The 25,997-nt window shown below is 40.9% G+C and overlaps 1 protein-coding gene across 3 annotated transcripts in view; it reads left to right on the top strand.

Moving 5' to 3' along the window:
• The window catches only part of slka (STE20-like kinase a), a 109,019-nt gene that overhangs the window by 33,318 nt on the left and 49,704 nt on the right, over window positions 1–25,997 (top strand). For all 3 annotated transcript variants that reach the window (XM_043712880.1, XM_043712879.1, XM_043712878.1), the window contains exons 7-12: window positions 4,984–5,065; window positions 8,070–8,201; window positions 11,831–13,039; window positions 13,675–13,805; window positions 18,388–18,511; window positions 22,766–22,945. In XM_043712880.1, coding sequence (XP_043568815.1) covers window positions 4,984–5,065; window positions 8,070–8,201; window positions 11,831–13,039; window positions 13,675–13,805; window positions 18,388–18,511; window positions 22,766–22,945 — 1,858 coding nt within the window. The remainder of the gene's footprint in view (window positions 1–4,983; window positions 5,066–8,069; window positions 8,202–11,830; window positions 13,040–13,674; window positions 13,806–18,387; window positions 18,512–22,765; window positions 22,946–25,997) is intronic.

The following is a 25,997-nucleotide window of genomic DNA, read 5'->3' as shown; positions in this document are numbered from 1 at the left end:
AGATGGAGAGGTCCTGGAAGGGGAGGGAGGTGTCAGAGATGGTCCAGGTAAATTTAAGGTCAGGGTGGAATGTGTTGGTGAAGTTGATGAATTGCTCAACCTCCTCGCGGGAGCACGAGGTGGCGCCAATGCAGTCATCAATGTAGCGGAGGAAGAGGTGGGGAGTGGTGCCGGTGTAATTACGGAAGATCAACTGCTCTACATAGCCAACAAAGATACAGGCATAGCTGGGGCCCATACGTGTGCCCATGGCTACCCCTTTGGTCTGGAGGAAGTGGGAGGATTCAAAGGAGAATTTGTTAAGGGTGAGGACCAGTTCGGCCAAGCGAATGAGAGTGTCGGTGGAAGGGTACTGCTGGGGACATCGGGAGAGGAAGAAACTGAGGGCTTGGAGGCCCTGGTCATGGCGGATGGAGGTGTAGAGGGATTGGATATCCATGGTGAAGATGAGGCGTTGGGGGCCGGGGAAACGGAAGTCTTGGAGGAGGTGGAGGGCGTGGGTGGTGTCTCGAACGTATGTGGGGAGTTCCTGGACCAGAGGGGATAGGACAATGTCGAGGTAGGTAGAAATTAGTTCAGTGGGGCAGGAGCATGCTGAGACAAGGGGTTGGCCAGGGTGGTCAGACTTGTGGCTCTTGGGAAGGAGGTAGAACCGGGCAGTGCGGGGTTCCCGGACTATGAGGTTCGAAGCTGTGAGTGGGAGATCTCCTGAGGTGATGAGGTTCTGTATGGTCTGGGAGATGATGGTTTGGTGATGGGGGTGTGGTCATGGTTGAGGGGACGATAGGAAGAGGTGTCCTCGAGTTGGCATTTGGCTTCAGCGGTGTAGAGGTCAGTGTGCCAGACTACCACTGCGCCCCCTTTATCTGCTGGCTTGATGGTGAGGTCGGGATTGGAGGGCTGCACATTGTGCGGGTGAGAAGTTGGAGTGGGGGAGGCAGGTAGACAGATGGAGGCGGTTAATGTCCCGGCGGCAGTTGGAAATGAAGAGGTCAAGGGCAGGTAATAGGCCAGCGCGGGGTGTCCAGGTGGATGCAGTGTGTTGGAGATGGGTGAAGGGGTCCTCGGAAGGTGGGCGGGAGTCCTGATTGTGAAAGTAAGCTCGGAGGCTAAGGCGGCGGAAGAAGTGTGGGGAATGCAGCTGGAGCCATGAGTAGGGGTGGTGTTCCCCTCAGGGTTCTGGGGGGCGGGGATGGTGACAGTGGGATCTGTGGGGGGGCGTGTCAGCAGAATGCAGGTGAGTGGCGTTGGTGGGGCGGAAGTGGTGGCAAACACGTTCCAGAGACCAGGGGAATCTAGTGGAATGTTTGAGGAGCGCTGGTTGTGGAGGTGGGTAGATAAAAGGTTGTTGTACTTATAGTTTTTGATGTTTTGAGATGGAGTGAAATACTGTTTGTTGAGAGTATGAATTCTCCTGAGGATGTAGTGCAGAGTGGGTCCTTTGCAATTCTGAGAGTGTGTGGCCCTCAGCTGAGGCAGGGCAGACTGTAGAAAAAATGCTGACTTATGTCTTGCACACAAAATGCAGGACAAATTCAACTAAGTTAATTACTGCCTTATCAGTGTAATCTTGATCATCAGCATGGTAATGGAAAGGATCATTAACAGTGCAACCAAGCAGCACTTGCAAAGCAATAACCTGCTCACTGATGCTCAATTTGGGTGTCTCCATGGCCACTTGACTTGTGACCTCAATCTTGGTCCAAAGATGGACAAAAGAGCTAAATTCCAGAGATGAGGTGAGTGACTACTCTTAACATCCAGGCTGCATTTGACCAAGAATATCATCAAGGAATCCCAGCAAAACCACAGTAATTGTGAATCAGGAAACTTTTCTGCTGGTTAGAATTGTAACTATTTCAGAGGAAGCTGGTTTTAGTCATTGGAGTCCTGTATCCATCCACATAAAAACCTAGACAACATGACCAAGACCAGGCATGAACTTTGTGACATGAACTTTACATGCTACATATGTGCCAGGAATATCCAACAAGAGAGAATCTATTCATAACTCTATAATATTTGCTGGAAAACACATTACTGATTTGCTGATTCAGTCAGTTGCTGAACGTAAGCATGCAGGTGCAGCAGGCAGTAAAGAAGGCAAATGGTAAGTTGGTTGTCATTGTGAGAGGATTTGCGTACAGGAGTAGAGATATGTTGTTGGAACTATACAGGGCCTTGGTGAGGCCACACCTAGAATATTGAATGTCTACAAGTGAAGATCAAATAGGGATTACTGCATTGGGTTACATTGCCTATTTCCTAAGTGCCTGTTCACCATCTACAAGGCACAAGCCAGAAATGTGATGGAATTTTGCCTAGATGGGTGCAGCTTGTCTCAGGTGGTTTGTCACCCACACATCAGAAGCCCATGGATTTAAACCTTATGATAGAACTTCACCACATAGTTTAGGATGACTTTTGAGTGGAGAACTTGGAGGTTGCAGCTATCAATCCAAATCATCTACGAGCACAAATGCCTTTGCCACCATCAGTGATGAACAGAACCCAGCTGGCTGGCTGTGAGGCCACTAAGCTTCCACCTATGAGTCTGGATTTACCAGCAGATCTTTTCTTTTTCTGCCTTACTACACCTATCAAAATAGCATTATGCTGGTGAGTATAGCTCTCCATAATGATGCTTTTTTTGGGGTTCTGTAGATTGCATCATTCCTCCTTGTAGGAGGAATGCTTAATGTGTATTGGCTGGTGCTAGATCTCCAAATCTTTCAAGCGTAATCATTTGTCCAGTGAAGAGCACTAATGGCAGGTGTCAGAAATCCGAGAACCTATGTTGGACACTTCTTTCTAATGGGAAATGGTGACAGTAGCAGGGCAGCATTTAAATACTTCTCTGCATGTGATCCAGAGGGAGTTAGCCAATTGGATTCAAAATTGGCTTGAAGATAGCAGACAGATTGTGGTTGTAGAGGGCTGCTTTTTGGACTGGAGGCCTCTGACCAGTGGTGTGGCATAGGTACTGGTGCTGGTCCCTTGCTTTTTGTTATTCATATAACGATTTGGATGTGAATATAAAAGGCATATAATAAGTTTGCAGATTACGTCAAAAGAGGTGGTTAGTGGACACTCGAAGATTATGTCAGAGTACAATGGGACCTTGATCAGATGGGCCAGTAGGCCGAGGAGTGGCAGATGAAGTTTAATTGAGATGAATGTGAGGTGTTGCATTTTGGTAAAGCAAACCAGTGCAAGACTTGCAGATAATGATAGAGCCTTGGGGAGTGTAACCAAACAGACCCAGAAATGTTGGTGCGTAGTTCCTTGAAAGTGAAGTCGCAGGTAGACAGGGTGGTGAAGAAGTTGTTTGGCACACTTGCCTTCATCGGTCAGTATATTGAGTATAGCAGTAGGGAGATCATGTTGTGGCTGTACAAGACGTTGATGATGCCACTTTTAGAATACTGCGTAGAGTTCTGGTTGCCTTTCTACAAAAAGAGTGTTGTTAAACTTGAGAGGGTGCAGAAAAGATTGACAAATATGTTGCTGGGACTGGAGGATTTGAGTTACAGGGCAAAGTTAAATAGGCTGGGACCTTCTCCCCCTGGAGCAACAGAGGCTAAGGGGTGTCCTTATAGAGGTTTATAAAATCATGAATGGCATGAATTTAGTCAAGGTCTATTTCAAAGGGTTGGAGAAGTCCAAAACTAGAGGACATAGGTTTAAAGTGAGAGGGGAAGATTTAAAAAGGATCTGAAAGGTAACTTTTCAATGCAGAGTTGGTGCGTGTATGAAACGAGCTGCCAGAGGAAGTGGTGGAGGCTGATACAATCAGAATATTTAAAAGCATCTGGATAGGTATATGAATAGGAAGGGTTTAGATAGATACGGGCCAAATGCTGGCAAGTGAAACTAGTTTAGTTCAGGATATCTGGTTGGCATTGTTGAGTTGGAGCAAAGAGTTTGTTTCCATGCTGTATGACTCTATGATTGAAAGATTTCTCTGCTGACTAGAATGAACTGACACTCCCTTTACCTGCTCAGGTGGATGTTGAAGAGATTATGACACTATTGAAAGATGAGTAGGAAGTTGAATATCTATTGCTAAGTTGCATCATTTAAACAGATTTCAAAAACAAAAATTGTCAGAAAAACTCAGCAGGTCTGGCAGCATCTGTGGACAGAAGGCAGAGTCAACATTTAAGGTCCAGTGACCCTTCAGAAGGTCAGCAGTCATATGACACCAGGTTATTGTCCAACAGGTTTACTTGAAATCTCAAGCTTTCAGAGTGCTGCCTGTTTTGTCAGGTGACTTCACCTGAAGAAGGGACAGCACTCTGAAAGCTTGTGATATCAAATAAATTAGTTGGACTATAATCTGGTGTCGTATGACTTCTGACCTTGTCTTCCCCAGTCCAGCACCTGCACACCCTCTTCAGAACTAATCAAATTTTGGATACTCACGCCATGTTGGTCATCATTTGTAGTGTAGTTGTGTACAGGCCATCCCTTTGTTGCAAACAGTTTCTGTTCTTGAGTCTGTTTGCAAGTCATTTGCATACAAATCGAACACAATGAAGAGAATATAAAGTAGGCATTCATTAGTACAGGAAATGTTTGTATGTTGGATCTTTAAAATTACACCCCTGTAAGTATAAGCATTCATACATCAGGCATCTTGTCTGATCTGTCATTGTGTGGGCACAATAGTCCAATGCCCTCCTGTGCTGCTAATAAATTCAGTGTTGACTTCTGTGATGATTTTGGCTGAGCCTAACAGCCAAAATTCACGCATTGTGTGTAACTCTTCATCAGAGCTGGACACCAGTTGCTGACTGACTTTTGCAGTTATTGTTTTCCATTTCTAATCCCTGCATTTCATGCCTTTTGTGAAAGTTTGTTTCATTGCAGTTCATGGGATCTCACTGTGCATACCTCCATGTTGATATGTTTCTGATAGTTATGATGAGGTGTTCATAAAGTTCTTTCATACCATCTAGTGACTGCTGTTTCTTTGTGTAGGTCTCCTGAGTTCAGTGATTTCCTGAAAAAGGCATTGGAGAAGAATGTTGAGATGAGGTGGTCATCCCAGCAGTTGCTACAGGTGAGTATGTAATCAGTGCTTGACAAATACTGAATGGGAAACAGCTTCACATTCTGACATGCACCAGGGGATACTGAACCGAACAATATTAAGATGTTATTGTCATTCGTCCTGATTGTAATATACAACTGTGACCATTTAAGACCTAACTGTGAGCAGTCCAAATTACAAAGATAACTGACTTTTGCAAATGGAACTGTTAACATTTATAATATTGTTACTGCATTGGTGACCCAGAGACTTGGAAATAATCCTTCAGAGACGTGTTCAGTTCCCATCAGCATGGTATTTAAATTCAATTAATTCATAAATCTGTCATAAAAAACTAGTCTAAATAATGGTACTGTGAAACTACCATTTTAAAAAGCCCCATCTGCTTCATGAGCATTCATTAGAGAATGAAATGCACCATCCTTACTCAGGCAGGCCTACACGTAACTCCAGATACACAGCAATGTGCTTGACTCTTAAATGCTCTCTGACGAGGTCTTTCAAGCCACTCTGTTACATCAAAACCATCACAGAGAAGTCGACACTGATTTTATCTGCACCAAATGGATTATAGCAATTCAAGCTATACCATCTTCTCAAACAATTGGACCTTAGCAATAAATGATGCTCTTGTCAGTAATGCTCTTTTCCTAGAAGAAGGCTGCACTAATAATCAAAGGTACACTAAGGGAGTGCTGCACTGTATCTTCAAATCTCTAGAGTCCTGTCTGCTCTGTCAGTTTGATTCAGATCTCAGTATTAGCAGATCACAAGTAAAGCAGCATGGAACTGGCGTCTGATCCTGCCCTAAGTTGAACCGTAAAGATAGGCAGTTTCTTGTAGTTGTCACAAGGTAATGTTTGAAGACTGAAATTCCTGGTCAATTTTTCCAGTCACTCAACTCAGGAATATTGATCAGTTAATTCAGCTCAGTCTAAGGATGGAACTTCAGTCTTTTCGGATTCTTATGGTTCAGTGTCAGGTGGACAGTGCATTAGCCCGTGGAGTGACGGGAGAGGCCCAGGCATTCTGTTGTGTTCTGGGTGCAGGTGGAGCTTCACTGGCCTGTCAGAATTTATAGGCCACATTCTGTGCAACAGCTGGTTTCTATATTGGAATATCCCATCAGAGTCTGCAGATTTAGAATTCAAACAGAAACAGCTGAAGGGAACACAGAGCTGCTTTGTGGCGTCTACATTCTCTTGTACGAAGATCATAAGAAAAATAGCAGTTTCATGTCTATCAGATTTTGCTGTTTTGGCCTAATGCCCCAATCATCTGTGAGTATAAATCAGAGCTGTTTGTTCGATGCTTGCTTGTGGACCTACATTTGCATTAAAATACTGGTTCACAGTTTTACCACTGTGTTCTCATTTTAGTGTTTTTGAATTTACACGATCCCAGAGTTATGAAGGGGGTGGAGAGATCAATGAGTGGGTGAGCGGGGGAACATTTCCAGTTGTACAGCAACTTTTGTACACAAATTGAGTCATGGCATACATGTATTTGTCGTAGAACTACACCTCAAAATACTTGTGTTGTCTTAAACATAGAAGTGTATAGTGAACTAAATGTACCCTGGAGAACAGACAGTTATGATTCCAACTGCAATATAAAATAGAGGTATCTATAACAAACATCATCACCAACCTCCCACTTACTCCATTCCTCCCAAATTCTACTTTCTGATTATCACTGGATCGAACTCAAGGCACCAAAATGGAGGCCAGTGTCTGCCAGAATCTTCCCGCAGAGCACACGGGAAACGATAGTATAATTAAACTGTCTCATTGTTCTATAACTGCCATTAAGGCCTTTGTGACCCCAAAATTTTATTGTTTGGAAACCCCTGAGTTAGAGATTTTGTGAGCTCCAGATCATTGGCGCTGAGAACATGTAAGGTGCTCATCAAGCAATAGTGTTTTGGAAGCATCTTGACAGCAAGTAAGCTTTAATTCAGTCAAGTGATTCTGAACCTGTTCCACTTCATTAACCTTTTCACAATGCTAATCCAGAATTAATAGTATTTTCCATTACACCTTTTCTCTGTGCTGATCCAGAATCAGTCACATTCCCCATTAATCCATTTCTGATACTAATTCAGAACCAACTCTTATTGTTCATTTTATTATCTGCAGCAAAGGGTAAAAACTTAAGAAATTGAAATGGAGCATTCTAGAATTGTATGATAGATGCAGCAGCATCTGAAGAGACAAATTAGCATTCCACTTAAGATCCGGATCAGTAGAATGATCCTGCCTGAGATATTAACTGTTCAATGCTGATGACCACTGCATTTCTTTTTTAAAATAAAACAGAAAAGGCTGGAAAAACTTAGGTTTGGGCATCATCTGTGGAAGGAAATAGTTAATTTTTCATATGGATGATGTTCCATCAGGTCTATTTACGTTTCTGGCTGTTTTTTCAGATTTTTGGGTTTTCTTAAGCTCTGTGGAAATATAGGCCATTTTGCTCCAGGTCAGCTTCGGTTCATGTTTAAAATTGGTTGGTGTAAGTGATGCTGGAGACCTTAAGAACATGGTAGAGCCTCAACATCTCTTTCCTTTCTCAATGAATGCTGTACTGCTGCCTGATGCAGTTACATCACAGTGATAGAGGGGGAGCCAAATTTGGGACACATATCTGATGACTGGCAGTAGCTCAGGACATGAGGTATTTTCTTTAGATCCATTATTTGCATGTGTGTGTCACTGTCTTGGCTAGCATTTATTTTCCATCCCTAAATACCCTTGAGAAGCTGGTGGTGAGTCATCTTTTTGAACTGCTATAATCAGTGTGTTGTAGGTACACGGTGCTGGGAGGAAAGGAATTCCAGGCTTTTGACTTAGCGACAGTTAAGGAATGGCAATATAGTTCCAAATTATGATGATGAGTGCCTTGTGCATGCCTCTGCTGTATTTTTCTTGGTGGTCACAGATTTGGGATTACCATGGCCTATTGTGTGTAAGTTAGTTTTGTTTTTCTAAATCTGTTTTTTTTTTCCCCTTTCTAGCATCCATTTGTGGTGAATGTTAACAGCAATAAGCCAGTGAGGGAGTTGATTGCAGAAGCAAAGGCAGAGGTAACAGAAGAGATTGAAGAGAGCAAGGAGGATGAAGAGGAGGAGGATTCTGAAAATGCAGCAGTGAGTATCAGATATGCCAGGCAAGCGCAGAAATTACAAAATTTAAAAGTTTGGCTGGTAAGGTGATGGTTAGGTTACTTGCTTTCCAGTTTTGTGTCCAAGCACAGTCATCCATTTAATCTTTGATTTGAATCACCTTGAATTGGGTAGAAGGTACTGATTTGTCAGGCCTTGTACTTCAATTTGCAGGAACCTGAATGTCATCGACCTTTGAATATCGGAACAAAAAGCACTTTATTGTGGGGAGGTATTTATTAATTAAAATCTCATAGGGAATTCAGAAGAAAGTTCATTACCCAGTGGTGAATATGTAGAACCCATTACCACAGGGAGTAGTTGAAACAAATAATAAAAATGAATTCAAGGGGAAGCTAGACAAGTCTATATGGGAAAAAGGTTTCAATAATAAATTTAAAGGATTCCTTATTTCAGTGATTAGAGTTGAAAGGCTCACTCGTTAAGAAACCTGGATCTTAAGCCACTTGCCATTTTGCAATATTGTTCATCAAGGGGACATGAGTTTGTCTTGGAGCTTTGCAAGGTTTCATCAAATGCTGCCTTATTCTTATCACAGGTTGTTAATAGAGTCATAGAGATGTACAGCATGGAAACCGACCCTTTGGTCTAAATCGTCCATGCCGACCAGATATACCTAAAATAATCTAATCTCATTTGCCAGCATTTGGTCCATATCCCTCTAAATCTTTCCTATTAATATACCCATCCAGATGCCTTTTAAATGTTGTAATTGTACCAGCCTCCTCCACTTTGTCTGGCAGCTCATTGCAGAGACACACCACCCTCTGTGAAAAGGTTGCCCCTTGGGTCCGTTTAAATCTCTCTCCTCTCCCCTTAAACTATATCCTCGAGTTTTTGACTCCTGCACCCCAGGGAAAAGAATTTGGCTGTTCACCCTATCTATGCCCCTCGTGAGTTTATAAACCTCTAAATGGCCCACCCCACAGCCTCTCATGCTCCAGGGAAGCTAGCCCTAGACTATTCAGCCTCTCCCTATAGCTCAAACTGGTAAAATCCTTGTGGATCTTTTCTGAACCCTTTCAAGTTTCACAACATTCTTCCAGTAGGAGGGAGACCAGAATTGCATACAATATTCCAAAAATTGGTTCGGCAATGTCCTGTACAACTGCAACATGACCTCCCAACTCTTATGCTCAATGCATTGACCAAGAAAGGCAAGCATACCAACTTTTGCCTTCACTATCCTATCTATTTGTGACTCCACTTTCAAGGAACTATGAACCTACATTTCAAGGTCTCTTTATTCAGCAACACTCTCCAGGACCTTACCATTAAGTGTATAAGTCCTGTCCTGATTTGCACCTCATATTTATCTAAATTAAACTCCAAATGCTACTCCTTGATCCATCGGCCCATCTGATCAAGATACTGTTGTACGCAGGTAACCTTTTTTTTTAAAATTAGATTACTTACAGTGTGGTAACAGGCCCTTCGGCTCAACAAGTCCACAACAATCCTCCGAAGAGCAAACAACCCAGACCCATTCCTCTACATTTATCCCTTCAACTAACTCTATGGGCAATTTAGCATGACCAATTCACCTAACCTGCACATTTTTGGACTGTGGGAGGAAACAGGAGCACCCGGAGGAAACCCACGCAGACACGGGGAGAATGTGCAAACTCCACACAGACAGTTGCCTGAGGCAGGAATTGAACCCAGGTATTTGGTGCTGTGAGGCAGTAGTGTTAACCACTGTGCCACCGTGTCACCCACCTTCTTTGCTGTCCAGTACACCTCCAACTTTGGTGCATCTGTAAACTTGCTAACCATACCTCCTACATTGATATCCAAATCATTCATATAAATGACTAAAAGCAGTGGACCCAGCATCAATCTTTGTGGCACACTGCTGGTCACAGGCCTCCAGTCTGAAAAACAACCCTCCACCACCACCCTCTGTCTTCTACCTTTGAGCCGGTTCTGTATCCAAATGGTTAGTTCTCCCTGTATTCAACGTGTTCTAACCTTGCTAATTAGTTACCATAAGGAGCCTTGTGGAACCATTACTGAAGTCCATATAAGATCACGTCTATCGTTCTGCCGTCGTCAATCCTCTTCATTATTTCTTTGTTAATAATAGTTTGTAATTTCACAAAACAGCAAAGGGCAGGGATGTAACCATCTCTCCATTGATCATAAACTTAGCTGGATCAACTTAAGAAAGTAGGTTAACGGCTAGTAATTTTGCAGCGAGCAACTCATCTCTTCACTTCCTGCAGTCTGCCCATCATCCACAATGCTCAAATCTGGAGTGTGATGGAATATTCCCTATTTCTCTGGGCAAATGCGACTCCAAAACACTCAGGTTTGACCCCATCCAAGATAAAATGGCACAGGTTATTGACACACCATCTTCCACCTTAAACATTCACTTCCTCCACCGCACACCGTGGCAGCAGAGTCTACCATCTACAAAGAGATGTGCAGCATAGAAATGGACCTTTTGGTCCAATTAGTCCATGCCAATCAGATATCTTAACTTAATCTAGACCCATTTGCCAGCACTTGACCCATATCTCTCTAAACCTTTCCTATTCGTGTACCCAACCAGATGGCTTTCAAATGTAATTATATCAGCCATCTCCACTTCCTCTGGCAGCTCATTCCTATATGCACCATCCTTTGCGTAAAGAAATTGCCCCTTAGCTCCCTTTTTAAGTCTTTCCACTCTCACTGTAAACTTATGCTCTCTACTTCTGGACTCTTCCAGTCCAGGAAAAATATTTTGCCTATTTAACCTGTCCATTTCCCTCATGATTTTATAAGCCTCTATAAGGTCACCCTCAGTCTCCAACCATCCAGGGAAAACAGCCCCAGCCTATTCAGCCTCTCCCTATAGCACAAACCCTCCAATCTTGGCAAGATGTATTGTGTCAACTTGTCAAACCACCTTCAGTGCAACTTCTAAACCAGTATCTTGGGATAACAATACCAGCAGAAACATGAGAACACCATCACAAGCAAAGTGCTCTTCGTCTTGAATTGAAAATTTATCATCTTTCCTGTTGTCATCTCAACATCCTGGATTTTCCCCTGTTACCATTGGTTACTAACCATATATTTGATCGCATGGGCCCAAAGCATTCATTTACTATCACCTCAGTGGCAGTTAGCGATGATTGATAAATGCTGGCCTTGCCAGAATCATCCTAACCTATGAATAAATATAAAAAAGGATCCACAGTATATTCTTTTATGAGAGTGACTTGAAAATTCACATTCTTCTGCCTTATTTAGTAGTGGAAAGGGGCTGTTCACTTGAAGAAGAATCTTTTGACTCCTTTTTAGATTGTGTCACAATGGAAGGTTAATGCACTGTTAATGCATCTTTGGCTTGAGTGACATTTTCTTGAATTTGAATTTCACTACGTTGTTGATCTTCTGCCATTGTTGTCTGTGTAGTTACTGCAATATGTGTCTCAAAATTTCTAAGTATGAGTGGCGGTATGATCATCATTCTTTGATATGATACTGAAATGCCCTTGATTCATGGATGGAACTAGCTGTGAGTAGAGCTCTGAAATAAATTAACTGTCTAATGTACTTGAATTACACAATAAAAAAAGCTTTATGCTATATTCTCCTAGGCTTTGCCAGGACATAAACGTGCCCCATCAGATATCAGCACAGCCAGCTCTGAGGATGAAAAATTATCCCAGTCTCCCTCAGTCCTTGAGGCAGTTTCTGAGAAAATGGAGACAGAGTCCATTGAAGAAAATACAGACAAGGTCAGCGACAAGCTGTCAGATGAAGGGATTGGTACCAGTGAAGGGGAGAAGCCAACGGAGAACAATGCTGCTGACACCAATAATGAAGATGTACAAGGAGGTAGTGAGAAACTGGATACCAAGGTTGGGAAACCTGTGCCGTTCGAAGAAAAATCTGAGACCGAAGAGCTAAATGTGGAGATCCCAGAAGCTGATGAAAGCACTGAACAATCTCTGAAAGAAGTTGAGGTGCATGAGGATGTTAGAAAACCTGAAAATGAAAGAGTCAAAGTGTCAGAGGTAGAAAAGGAAAATGCAACTGGAAAAGGGAAAGAGGCAGACACAGAGCCAAATGAAGATAAAGTGGAGAGAGAGAACAAAACAACCAACCCTGAGGTGACAGAAGCCTTGGCAGAAACACAAGCAGAGAAAAGTGAGCAAGAAGCAGCAAGGGAAGCTTCCAGTGCAACAGTGATCAGTGTGCAATCGAAAGAGCATATACCTGAAGAAACAATGGATGTAATTCCTGGGGAAGGAAAACAGGATGTGACAGAGTCAACTGTAAACACCCCAGCTCTTCCCAGTGAAGAAGCAAAAGAGGAGAAGCAGGCTGATGATCTCAAAGTAAACTCTGCTACGCAATCAGTGGAAGGTGAAGGATGTTGTGAGATAAAAATTGTAACTGAGAGTGGTGTAAAAGTAGGGTACACTTCAGAGACAGAGGCTGAAACTAAGGCACAATCTGAAACTAACCCTTCAGCAGCAGCAGCAGCAGCAGCAGCAGCAGCAGTAACACAGAGTGGCGAGTTGAATGAAACACAAGATGCTATGCCATATAAAGTGAGGGAAACAGAGAGTGAGAGTCCAGATGACATAAAGCTGGAGATGATCCCTGAAATCAGTGTCACCACTGAAGAAATGAAGGAAAATTTGGATCCTGCTGCACAATCGAAGGGCATGGGTAAAGAGAAAGAGAGAGATGCGGATTCTGGGAGCGGGTCAATGGCAGACAACAACAGCATAGACTTAAGCCTGTCCATATCCAGCTTCTTGTCCCGCAACAAGGAGACTGGATCCATATCACTTCAGGTAACAAATCAAATTCAGGCACAGAAAAATCACATTTTTATTTTGGTTTTCAGTGGAGTATATTGAAGTTATTGAATATCACTAGTCACTTCTGAGAAGATGGTGAGGAGCCTCTATTGAAATTTTTGATTGATTTGGTTGACAGACAGCTCAGGGATGGGTGCAACACAGGGACCAAGGTGGCAGGACACAACACAGGGACCTAAGTGACAGGGAAAGAGCACTGGGACTGGGGCAGAAAGCAGACAACATGGGGAATTAGAGCAGCAGGTGGATAGCACAAGGATCAAGGATCGGCAGGTGAATTGCAGCTGGTCTGAGGTAAAAGGCACAAGGACCGGGACGGCAAATGCTCAGCATGGGGTCCAGGGCAGCAAGTGGTCTGGACAGGGATTGGGTCAGCAGAGTAGGCCAAACAAATGGCACAAGGACCACAGCAGCAGGCGGATGGCCCAGGAACTGTCATAGTGGGCAGACTGCAGGAACCAAAGGGGACTGGAGTGGCACTGGCAGAGTAGGCAGATAGCATTGGGGCTCTGACAGTACAGAGACTGGGGCAGCAGATGAATGGCAGGGAAACTGGGCAACAGGTAGTCTCTTTCAATCACTTGTTTGTGTATTTGCAACTTTAACAGGAAATGAAGCAACAGAAAAAAACATTGAAGAAAACACGTAAGTTTATGGTCGATGGTGTGGAGGTAAAAGTGACAACATCAAAAATTGTTACAGATAATGACAAAAACAATGAAGAAATGAGGTACCTCAGGTAAGACTCCAACCTGGTTATTTTTGTTTAATACTAAGTATATCAGCAGCTTTATAACATGTTGAGTTTTGTTTTGGAGTAAATTTCTTTATGATCAATTTCAATCTTGGATCAAGTGTATCCTTCAATGAGCGTTCCACATGAATTTGTATTTGTTAGTAATGTATAAATTCCTCTTATTTTACAACCTAGTGATTTTACAGTGAAGGGCATCTGTAATTTGTCTTTATAAGCTGCAATTAATAATTTATTTCCCTACTCCTAGGAATGTGTTTCCTAGAAAAAAGCAAGATCTATGTTAAAAGAACACTTTGGTACCTCTGTCAGAAAGATTTCAGTGTAGCATGGACAGTGAGTTATTTTGAATTGTGGAATCTCCTTAACATAAATGTAATCTCATGCTTTTGGATATTGAATTCTAACTGGAATATTTGAAGCTATTAATAAAAGCATAAAGTGAGAAAGGTTTTTAAAAACTGAAAATAAAGCACATTTTTGTTATTCATTCAGTGGATGTAGGCATCACTGTCAGCAGTTAATACCTACCCCAAATTGGAGCAATTGAGAATCAACCACGTTGCTGAGAGTTGAGTCGCATGTAGGCCTAATCAAATAAACTATCAGATTTCATTCTCTAAAGGACCTTAGTGAACTAGATGAGTTTTTCCAACAATGGACAGTGGTTACATGGTCACCATTATGCTAGATTTTTAAAAATCACTTAAAATGTTACTATCTGCCATGGTGCAATTCAAACCCATGTCTCCTGAACATTAACCCACGAATACTAGGCTGCTAGTCCAGTGGAATTACAGCCATGTTACTACCTCCCCCTATTAAACAAATAATGCAAAAAGGGCTATAATTAGTTTCAATGCACCATCCTGTTCCCTGGCCAACATCTATCTCAGGCTTGCTGCACTGCTCCAGTGAAGCTCAGCGCAAGCTGGAAGAACAGTACCTCATTTTCCACTTGGGGATGATGCAGCCTTCTGGACTCAATATCGAATTCAACACCGTTAGGTTTTGAGTATTGTGGAGAAAATATAGAGAACCACCAGGAGTCGCAGAGAGTTCTTCAAGAAGTAGGTCTTTTATTTGCAAACAAAAAACCGTGACACCTGAGAAAGTGGATTTTTATATTTTTTATCATGTTTCGGTTAGCTTATCAGCATGTCCAACTATATTAATCAAAGTACCTCACTCTAGCTACGCAATAAACCAGTGATGTTAGTTCCCATTATCTCTTTAGTTGTACATTCTACTTAATGTTATTCTAATGTCACGGTTAGATATTTATTGCTAACTCTGCTACAGTGGTCTTTCATTCCAGACCCTACTTAATATTTTCATAATATCATGATTAGATATTTATTAACACTTCTGCTACAGTGATCTTCCATTGCAGACTAACCTATCATGATAGATATTTAGCTATTCCATCTATTACAATAGTCTCCTGACTCAAGCTGACTCTACTATTAATTAGATATTTTAATGTCATGTCCCAAATATTTATGGTCCCAATCCTGTCGTCATAACACTTAACAGAGAAACTTGCTTTATTACTTGTGTTATCTCATCACGCCATAGTGACCTTTCAGCCTTAACCTTACTCTGTTAATTGGTGTAAGAATGTTCCACAATTCTTATTCTATCTTGCGTTTCACAGATCACAAATTGCCAGTGGTCTTCATGGTTTAATCCTTCCCATGCTTTCTTGTTCTTTATTTTTCATACTCTCCTATGCTCCTATTCCAAAGCCCACACACCAGGCCTTGTTACCACATTGTCTGCTATTACACACAACCCATTGTTAGCCACTAACATTCCCCATTAGTACTGAATCACCCTCATAGTCAGATTGTTATCCACTCCTTTATCTATCCAACAGTTCTTCTGTCTCTTTGGGCTCCATTCCCTTCTATCATTTACAGGTAGTTCTCCTGTAACACCATCATTACATTCCCATGCAATGCTGTGTTAGAGAAAATCATGCATTATAAATGGTGCTTTTGAGTAAAAATAGGGTTGGGGCGGACCACCAAAAATACCAGTAAAAATCAAAACAGTAATAGTAGTTAGCCTAACACAAACAATAGCACAGTCGAAGTAAATTTGGACCTATTGTACCTGACCTGTTTTATGGTATTGTATAGTGTAATTCATCAGAATTTTCAACTTTTAATCTCGATTGGCATCTATACATGCTGGCTGCACTACATTCTAATCAGTCTTCTGATCCCATCCAATGATAACATTGCACAAGTAAGATCCCAGAATGAAACCTACTTTGATAGATCAAGGGCAGGATCTTAATTTCTTTCACTAAGTGTCAGTTTGGTCAAATTTTTTTAGAGGATTTCACATCGTGATGCTTAGGGATATCTATACCTTATTTTACAAAACCCACCTGATTTATTATTTACCTCACCCTTTGATGCTCCTCACTCACATTCTAGCACAATCAGACCAGGTGTCATTTTCAAAACAACTCACCACTTCCTGGATATCCCAGAATTGACCAACATCCATGCTGGTCAAACCCAGACAAGAGCTGTCAATCTAGAACTGCCCTGCATGGTTCCTGGTATTGGCCCTGAACGTGGAAGACAATGGAAAATTGGTGCCTCTCTTTGTGGGCAGGGACATTGAGATGGTGCTGATGAGAATGGGATGATGCAGAGGCAAGATATCCTTTTCTCCAAGGCCAACAGAGGATCCCATTCTAGTGGAACAACACCAACCTGGACCTGGGTTACCAGCCAAACTAGTGCAGCCTCAACCATCTGAGGGAATGCATAGAATTATGGAAGAAGATCAATGATCTTCTGCACTCTGCTAGTGAAAGTGCCTCTATCTTCTCATTGATACCTCACACTGAATCCATCTCTGCTACTGTACCCACCATTTCCTGCATCATCATCCCACTCACTCTTATCCTCACTACCATCTGACCCTGACTAACCTTAAATCTCTTCTGCATGGCCTACTCACCCCTTTAGGACATCTTCGCACATGCACCAAAAGTAACAGTGTGCTACCCTCCTTTCTCTCCCTTATCCACTATGTGCAGTTTCCTGACCCTGAGCTGCTGACTGACCGTGTCCAAGCCCCATACTGGTATTTTTTTGCAGTTGGTTGCCATAGTGATTAGTCACTGAAACAGATTCGCATGAGTGCAGATAATCTTTAACATCTAAGCATTTTTTTTAAACAAAAAGAGAAAAAAAAGCTTTCTTAATACAAACGACAAAGCCAAGTTTCAAACTGCTCCTCAACACTGTTCATTTACTGTTAGTCAATTCCAGTGAAATTTCACTCTTATCTCAACTCTTCAAGTTTTTAACACATTGCTCCCAGCTTCTTGTCCTCAGGCTGTAGAGATATTTTCATGATGCTTTTCCAACTCCGCGAGCACAAATATTTCACAATATCTTTCATGAAGCTCTTCACGAGAAAGCACACGAGCCGACTGATCACATGATGCCAATGCGGAGTCCAGTCCTCCGCGACACCTAGTGCCAGGGATGAGAATCACGTAACAGCAAATGGGAGTTTGCTTTATTTTTTAAAAAAAGTCGGCAATTCACAAATTGTGTTTAATAAATGCTTTCTAGTTGAATTACCTCTACTTCTTACCTCCTCCACCCTATCTTCTGCACGCGAACTACTTAGCTACCATCAGTTCTGAGGAAGGGTCACTTGACCCAAAATGCGAACTCTGATTTCTCTCCATAGATGCTGCCAGACCTGCTGAGCTTATCTAGCAATTTCTTTTTATGTTTATAATTAGCTTATCACTGTTTGTGAGAATAGCTTCAGATAAAGCCCATTGGACAATATTCGTTTTTGAGTAACAAATGCTCCCTATTTTTATTCTCTGTCATTAATTTCAGAACTGGAGTATTTTGATTTGAAGCTTAACATATTTATAGAATCCTCACTTAGGAAAGAAAGCAGATGACTTGGTTTTACATAATAGAGCCTGGCAAACACTCAGCTGAACTCTGTATTTTTTGTCAGGTTTGAGATGAATTGATTATATTGCATTTAAAAATTTGTGTTAATGAAGCTTTTTCAATATCGAACAGAAATGAGTATGGAACCTGATGGGATTTACATGAGACAATCAGCAGCAAAGATATTTCTGCCAAGATTCAAATCTCAAAACACATTTTTTAGTTGCATCAGAAGAAATTGACAATAAATCAAGAATTTTCTCCAGATTATTGGAAATCTGTTACACCCATTTTTTTCATTTTTTCAAGTCATTAATAACTTCAATCACAAAACCAAAGGGAGTTAGTGCAATAGACATTGCACCTTTAGCTAAAACCAAATTTGAACATGTTTAAGTTTGTGAATGTTTTGAATTAGCTAAGACTTGAGTGTTTGGAATTGGATTTTGACATGAAGTTGCAACCACAAACTCCATCCTAAAATCTGTTGATGGTGAGGCATTGATGTACCTGCAGTATTTTTACCTCTGATTTCTAGGTTTTATATCTTTTGTTTCTATTTCTGTGTTGAAAGGACTGTCTATGAATGACTTTATGTTGAACTTCTGTTCTCTGTGCAGGCGCCAAGAGTTGCGTGAGCTGCGGCTTCTTCAGAAAGAGGAACAACGTACACAGCAGCAACTCAGCAATAAGCTGCAGCAGCAGCGTGAGCAGATCTTTCGCCGTTTTGAGCAGGAGATGACAGTAAGTCTAGAAATCTTTAGCTTGTGTTGTTAAATATAAAGCATACTAGCAACATTGTAAAAGCTTTAATTCTCTGCCTCACTCTTGTACTCCAGAAAGGCAGTTGTTCAAGGGTAGAACTGGAATCCATCTTTATGCAATCCTTATAACAATACGAATTAAGAGCAGTAATAGGTCAGTCAGCCCTTTTGAGCTTTCTATGCAATTTTATACGATTGTGTAAAATTCCACACTCTTGTCTATTCCATACTCTCTTGAGACTTCCTTGTTGGTCAACAATCTATCTAAAATAAAAATGTTCTTTAAAAATATTCAAGAAACCTGCCACCACCATGCTCTGGAGGAGAGAATTCCACAGATTCATGATCCTCTAAGAGAAAAAAAATACTCACCTCTATTTTAAATAAGAAATCCCTTATTTTTAATCTATGTCCTTTAATTGTCTCTCACCAGGGGAAAACATCCTCTCAGCACCCACCCAGTCAAATCCCCTCAAGATCTTGTATGATTCAGTGAGATTACTTCTCATCCTTTTAAATTCTACTGGTTACAGGCCAACCTATCCCTTATCTGAACTGCTTTTTATGAAGTTATATCCTATCCATAAATAAGAGAGACAAAACTGTACGCTATACTCCAGATGTGGTCTCACCAATTCCGTGTCTAACTGTAGCAAAACATCCCTACTTCTGTATAACAATCTCCCTTGTCATAAACAACAACATTCAATTTGCTTCTTTAACCACTTGTTGTATGCATACAAATCATTGCTCTCCATTATAAATAGTTATGGCTCCAATTCTGTTACCTGTGCCGTGTCAGTCATTATGTTTTATTCCTGTTTGTCATCTAATCTTCTAATTGTATTAATATGTTACTGCCTAAAACATTAGGTATTACTTTGTGTAGTAATGTTTAACAAAACAACTTATCGAATGCCTGCTGTAAATAGAATTACATCACATCTTAAAGTACCCCTTAATTCACCTTCAGCACTCCCTGTAAGCTGTGCAGGTGGGTGATGGTGCATTCACTGGGAAGCTGTGCACATACCAAATGGTGTGCAGATGCATGGCTTCTGCCACCCAAAGCCACTGCCACCGTGCACTTCGGAGGTCTGGGCAGTGGCAAAAAAAAAGAAATGTTGCACAACTTATTTGATACTCCTCTTTTACAAAACCACATTGATTCTACCTGTCTTGATGTTTTCTAATATTAATAATGGATTTCAGTAACTTTTCTATGAGCAATGTTAAGCTAAATTATATGCAGCCTCTTGCTTTCTGTTTTCCTTTGATTAGAAGTTATATTTACTACCTTCCAATCTGATGGAACCTTTTTGTCAGCTAGGGGATCTTAAAAAGTTAGTACTCATATATAGTAGACATTTCTTTTAAGACTATGGATGAACTCTATTGGGAGCTGGGTACTTGCAATTCTTCAGTTCAAATCAGTTTTCCAGTACCCTTTCCTTGATGATTGTGATTGTTTTAACTTACTTCCATCCTTTCACCTCTTGATTTATTAGTAATTCTTGGATGTTGTCTGTGACTTCCACAGTGAAGATAGATTCAACGTATCAATTCAATTTATCCATCATTTTTTTATTTTCCATTATTAATTACACAATCTTTCAAGAGGACTTTGCACACTTTGGTTACCCTTTTCTTTTTAAATAAGTGTTGAAAATGCATCTAGTTTTATATTTCTAAACAACTTCCTCACGTTCTAGTTTCTTAGTCATTTTTTAAACCATTCTTTGCTTTTTTAACATTCTGTTCAAACATCTACTGTGTATTAATCTTTGTGAAATTATATGCTTTTTCTTTCAATTTAATGCTGTCTTGAACTTGCTTAGTTAGCTGCAAATGGTGTGTCTTTCCCCTGAAGTCTTTCTTTCTCTGCAGACCTATTTCAGACCTAGCTCTGTTCATGTACCCTTATAATTGCCCTTGTTTAAGTTTAGAACATTCATTCTTATACCCATTGTTCTCCTCAAACAGAAAATCAATCAAGCTATGATCCATGCCACCTAGGGAGCTCCTTTACTATGATGCCTAATCTTATTGCATATTACCAAATCTAGTTGACTCCACAACTTGTTGCTGGAAGAAACTATTCCAAAAGTACAATATGAACTTCAACCTGCTTCTGCTAATCTGCTTCATTCAATCAATCTGTTTGTAAATTAAAATTACCCATGTTTATCACCAGGCATTTCTCTCAAACCTTGATTATTTTGTTCGATGTACCCATTATACAGTGTGAATACTGTTAGGGGATCCATGACCTTCTCTCACAAAAGATTTCTTTGCGCTTTCTTATTTCTAGCCAAACATCTGATAGCTTGATTTTTAGTTCTAAGGTTATTTCTCTGTTGTGTTATGGCCACTTTTAATTAACAGAGCTAACTCTCCATCTTCTCATTGCTTCCTGTCCTTCTGAGATGGCAGGTAACCTTGAATATTCAGGACCTAAGCTTTGTTGTTTCACAGCCCAGTCTCTGTAATAGCTGTCAGATCATAGTAGTTTATTTCAATTTGAACAGACCAATCCGTTTTATTATGCCCCACCATTCCACAAGCCCCCTCAAAATGTATAAAATCCCAATGAGACCACAAAGGTGACTAATTTGCCTGACTGACTGCTACTCAGGGTCGAAAAGGGTGGCGCTGGAAAAGCACAGCAGGTCAGGCAGCATCCTAGGAGCAGGAGAGTCGATGTTTCAGGCATAAGCCCTTTATCAGCACCACCCTTTTTGACTCTGACTCTCCAGCATCTGCAGTCCTCATTTTCTCCTGCTACTCAGGACCAGAGTAATTAATTTCAGTTTTTGTGATCAACAGAAAATAACACTATTTACTGTAGCATATGTAACTTTAATAAATTATTTCTTTTCTCTGCCATTTATCTTGTATGCCATCATTCCTGTCACTAGCTACCTGATGAAGGAACAGCGCTCCGAAAGTTTGTACTTAAAAATAAACCCGTTGTACTATAGCCTTGGTGTTGTGTGACTTTAAACTTTGTCCACCCGAGTCCAAAACCAGCACCTCTACATCATGACCAGTCCCCTCAGTTGAACATAAAATATCCAATGGTGACTATTTGAAAGAAGATCAGGCAAGTTATTACTTATGAAAAATGGTTAATGCTTCAATTTGATGACCTTTCATTTCCTGATTAGTGAATCAATCTGAAACATGAATTCTATTTCCCTCTCCAAAGATGCTGCCTGATCTGCTGAGTATTTTCAGCATTTTCTCCTTCAGATTTCCAGCATACGTTATGTTTTACTTTTGAGTTATTTCAGATATCCTGGCCATTATTTATCCACAATCATCATAATTAAAGTGAGATTATCTGGTCAGTATCACACTGCTGTTTGGCAACTTTGAATGCACAGTTAAGCTGGGGAATTCCTGTATTACAACTTCAAAAGAATCGTTGGATTGTAAAAGTCTGTGTAAAATGCAAAATGTTCTTGGTTTCTATTCATTGGTTATGGGCTTACTCACTCATTTAAGTGGTTTGTTGTTTGCTTCTTCATCTCTTTCAGCCGCTTTTCCTCTTCGTTCTCTCCTCCCGCAGCAGAATGTCTCCATTCCTCAATCATATCCCCACCTGTCCTTTAGCCCAAAACCATTTAAATGTACCTGTGCCAATTTGAGCAGTGCATTGAACATGCTCTGGTGTCTTCAATAAACTCCGGACTTTAAAAAAACCTTTAGTTGTTTTATCCAGTTGATCTCTGGATAGTCAAAACTCCCCATTCTGATATTTCTACTATACTGTTTCTGCATAGCACACTGAACTGTCAGGAGATTATTCCCTCATTTTGAACGACTGAACCATCTGTAAAATATTTGAAATGATTTAGCACTGATCATTTTAGCTCAAAATGCACAGACTGGTAATGTCGTCCTTTTCTAATGCTGAAGTCCTTTCAGTCAATGATTCTCTACCCTCTGTTTTGCTTTAATTGACATTTTGAAAAGAAGGCAAATTCTCACCCAGAATGTTTAGTTTTTAATCACAATCTGGGTGAAACTTAGTATCAGCTACGTGCAGTAGTGATAATGTTACAGAATTAATAATATGGGGAATACAGGTTCAAATCCAAAAATGAAGTTTGAAAATTTGAATTTACTTTAAAACAAATCTGGAAATTTACTATCAGAGAAAAGATGGACTTGTATGCTATTAAATGTGGTTTGTAATTTGTCTACCTGGGTTTAATCTATTCCCCTTCAGAGTAAGAAGCGTCAGTATGACCATGAAATTGAAAACTTGGAACGGCAGCAGAAACAGACAATTGAGCGTCTTGAACAAGACCACACTACCCGCTTGCGAGATGAAGCAAAGAGGATCAAATCCGACCAGGAAAAGGAGCTGTCAAAATTCCAGAGCATTTTAAAAAATCGCAAAAAAGAGGTAAGACTCAACATTGGAAGAGAGAATGCAATTTGCTAACATGTAGTGCAGGTTGATGCACTGTCCAAAGGAAAGTAGTGGTGGTCATTACACAGCCAGCCGGGGTATCAGTGCAGCTGGTGCACAGGTCAGTGTGAGAGAGTGGAACAAGTGATGCATGGTCCAGAGTGACATTGGAGGTAATAATCATCACAGTGCACCCCTTAACTAGTGGCAAAGTAGTTGTATAAAGGACTGGTATAAAGTCCAGGACAGTTAGAGGCCTGTATATGGCAATTCCTGCTTTTCCAAAGTGCACTGTCTTGATTAATAGTCTCAAACATTGCAATGGGCAGTGTTTATACTACAAGTCCCAACTATTATTTTCTGCAGTTCGTTCCTTGAAAGATTCAATATCACATTGTTCCTCACAGAGTGAGGAGTAAACGTGATACAAAATGGATGAGATTTGCCAAAACACTCACTTGGTGGTCCAGAGCTTGAATCTTGCTCAAAAGAGATTTGTTGTCAAAGCTTTTTGCCTTACACTTATACAAATGTAAGAGTGCCAAATTTCAAAACATCAGAATCATATACACCACAGGAGAAAAGGAGTGTTGATTGGTTGGCAAGTTGACTTGTTTGGCCATGGTGTTGCTATAAATAGAACACCTGAAAAACCATAGGCACCCCAAGCTCCCTGGGAATTCAAAAATGCTTTCTCCATGGCAAAGCATTGGTCAATCAGAGTTGATTTGAAAACCAGTTAGCACCAGTTTATACCCTTTCCGATGGTATACACTTTCAACACTGAACTGCAAATTAGTGTTAGACCTGGGACACATTCCAGCTGTTTCAGAGTATGTGAATCAGATGTTCACTAAAACATGTTGCAATGTTGCCATTTCAAACTACTCTATGTAGTGGAGACAATTAGTTGTGACTGTACCTTTAACTTTCTGATTTACCTGTCACTGTCTAAATCTATACTACAGACTAACTCTGCTGGTTGATGGGTAAATTTCCTGCACAGACGTATTCTCCATCTCTGCAATTCTATATTTAATTCCTTAAGATAAATGTGTATAAATTCGAATGTAAGCCAAATTTTCCAGTTGGTCAGTAACAAATGTTGAGCTATGTGTGAAGCTGAGAGCCAAGACAGCTTGATATATTGGGATAGTAGATGTATTCAATTAAGAATAGTTGGCATAAGGGTAAATCATCTAGGTGCCAAAATATTAGTTTTTATTTTGAGAGTGACCTCACTAGGGCTTAACCCTAAACCTATCGCACATTCTAATCAGCCTGGGCTCCTAACATTTATCAACTGTTTTTTTTCTGTGATGGCCAGGCTGGTGAACAAAAAATATTCAAAGGTAACATAGAACCAATGTGTTTCAATAGCATGTTGATTTCAGTAAGTTCATGTGTGAAGAGTGTTTGCTTATTCCATATTCTGGTGAGCTGTTCAGGCACTCCAGCAGAATTAGCAAATTCAGGAGAACAAGGGAGGTATTAGAGGAGAATCATGGTTCAACCAACAAAATGTAGTCAGTTTGAAGCAAATATGTGTAATACAATAAAACAGCCCATCAAATCAGAAATCAGTTCATGTCAGAGTAATCGATCCCACCAGATTGGAGATCAGTTGATGTCGTAGAAACATTAAAAAGTAGAAGCAAGAGTTGGCCACTTGGTTAGCCATATTACCCTTCTCTGCCATTCAATATGATCATGACTGATTCTGTATCTCAATGCCATATTCCCACTTATCCCCTGTACCCCTTGGTGTCGTTTACCCTCATCTCCATCTGAAATGATTTACCCTGAGACTATCCTCAGGTTTTAGATTCTCTATACAGGGAAACCATCTCCTTGCATCTAGTCTGTCCAACCCTTGTAGAAGTTTGTGTTTTAATCAAAACTCCCTGTAATTTCTAAATGCTCGTGAATACGGACCCAAATGAACCAATCTCTCCTCATGGAATGGTATCAGCTGAGTGAACCTCTGCTGCATTTCTTCTATAGCAAGTATATTCTTAGCTTGCAATACTCCAGATGTTGGCAAACCAAATCCAGTGTAACTGCAGAAAGTCATCCCTTCTTTAAAACTTAAGTGCTCTTGCAATGATGGTGAACATATCGTTTGCCTTCCTAATTGCTTGCTGCACCTGCTTGTTTATTTTCATCCACACTTCCCATTAAATCTCATATAAACCACACTCTTCCTTTCTGTTTTTCACCACTTTTTACTGCATCGGTCACGTGTTTACCCATTCACTCAAAATGTCTACAACACCTTGAAGCTTACTTGCATCCTCCTTGCAACTCTCGATCCTGTCCAGTTTTTTGTCATCACCAAACTTGGAAACATTGTATTTAGTTCCTTCATCCATGTAAATTTGACATTGCATTAATGGCTGGGGACCATGCACTAGATCTTGCAGTATTCCACAAGTCACTGCCTGCCGCTCAGAGAAAGACCCATTTATTTCCACTCTCTGTTTTCTTGTCTCAAACAATTCTCAATATATGCTAGTATATCATCCCTGTCCCATGTGCTTTAACTTCTTGTCAAGAATCTTATCAAAAACTTTCCAAAATATACCACATCCAGCGGTTCTCCCTTATCTATTTTACTAGTTTACATTCTAAACAAAACTTCAGTAAGTTTAAGTGAGCCAGAGTAATAGGTTCAACCATAGAGTCATAGAGATGTACAGCATGGAAACAGACCCTCCGGTCTAACCAGGTAGCTGTGGGAGTCGGTGGGTTTGTAAAAAATGTCAGTGTCAAGTCGGTCGTCATTAATGGAGATGGAGAGGTCCAGGAAGGGGAGGGAGGTGTCAGAGATGGTCCAGGTAAATTTAAGGTCAGGGTGGAATGTGTTGGTGAAGTTGATGAATTGCTCAACCTCCTCACGGGAGCACGAGATGGCACCAATGCAGTCATCAATGTAGCAGAGGAAGAGGTGGGGAATGGTGACGGTGTAATTACGGAAGATCAACTGCTCTACGTAGCCAACAAAGAGACAGGCATAGCTGGGGCCCATACGTGTGCCCAGGGCTAC

This window comes from Chiloscyllium plagiosum, chromosome 22 (assembly GCF_004010195.1).
Source record: "Chiloscyllium plagiosum isolate BGI_BamShark_2017 chromosome 22, ASM401019v2, whole genome shotgun sequence".
Lineage (NCBI taxonomy): Eukaryota > Metazoa > Chordata > Chondrichthyes > Orectolobiformes > Hemiscylliidae > Chiloscyllium > Chiloscyllium plagiosum.
Note: the sequence above shows the minus strand (reverse complement) of the source record. Positions and strands in the feature narration are given on the sequence as shown.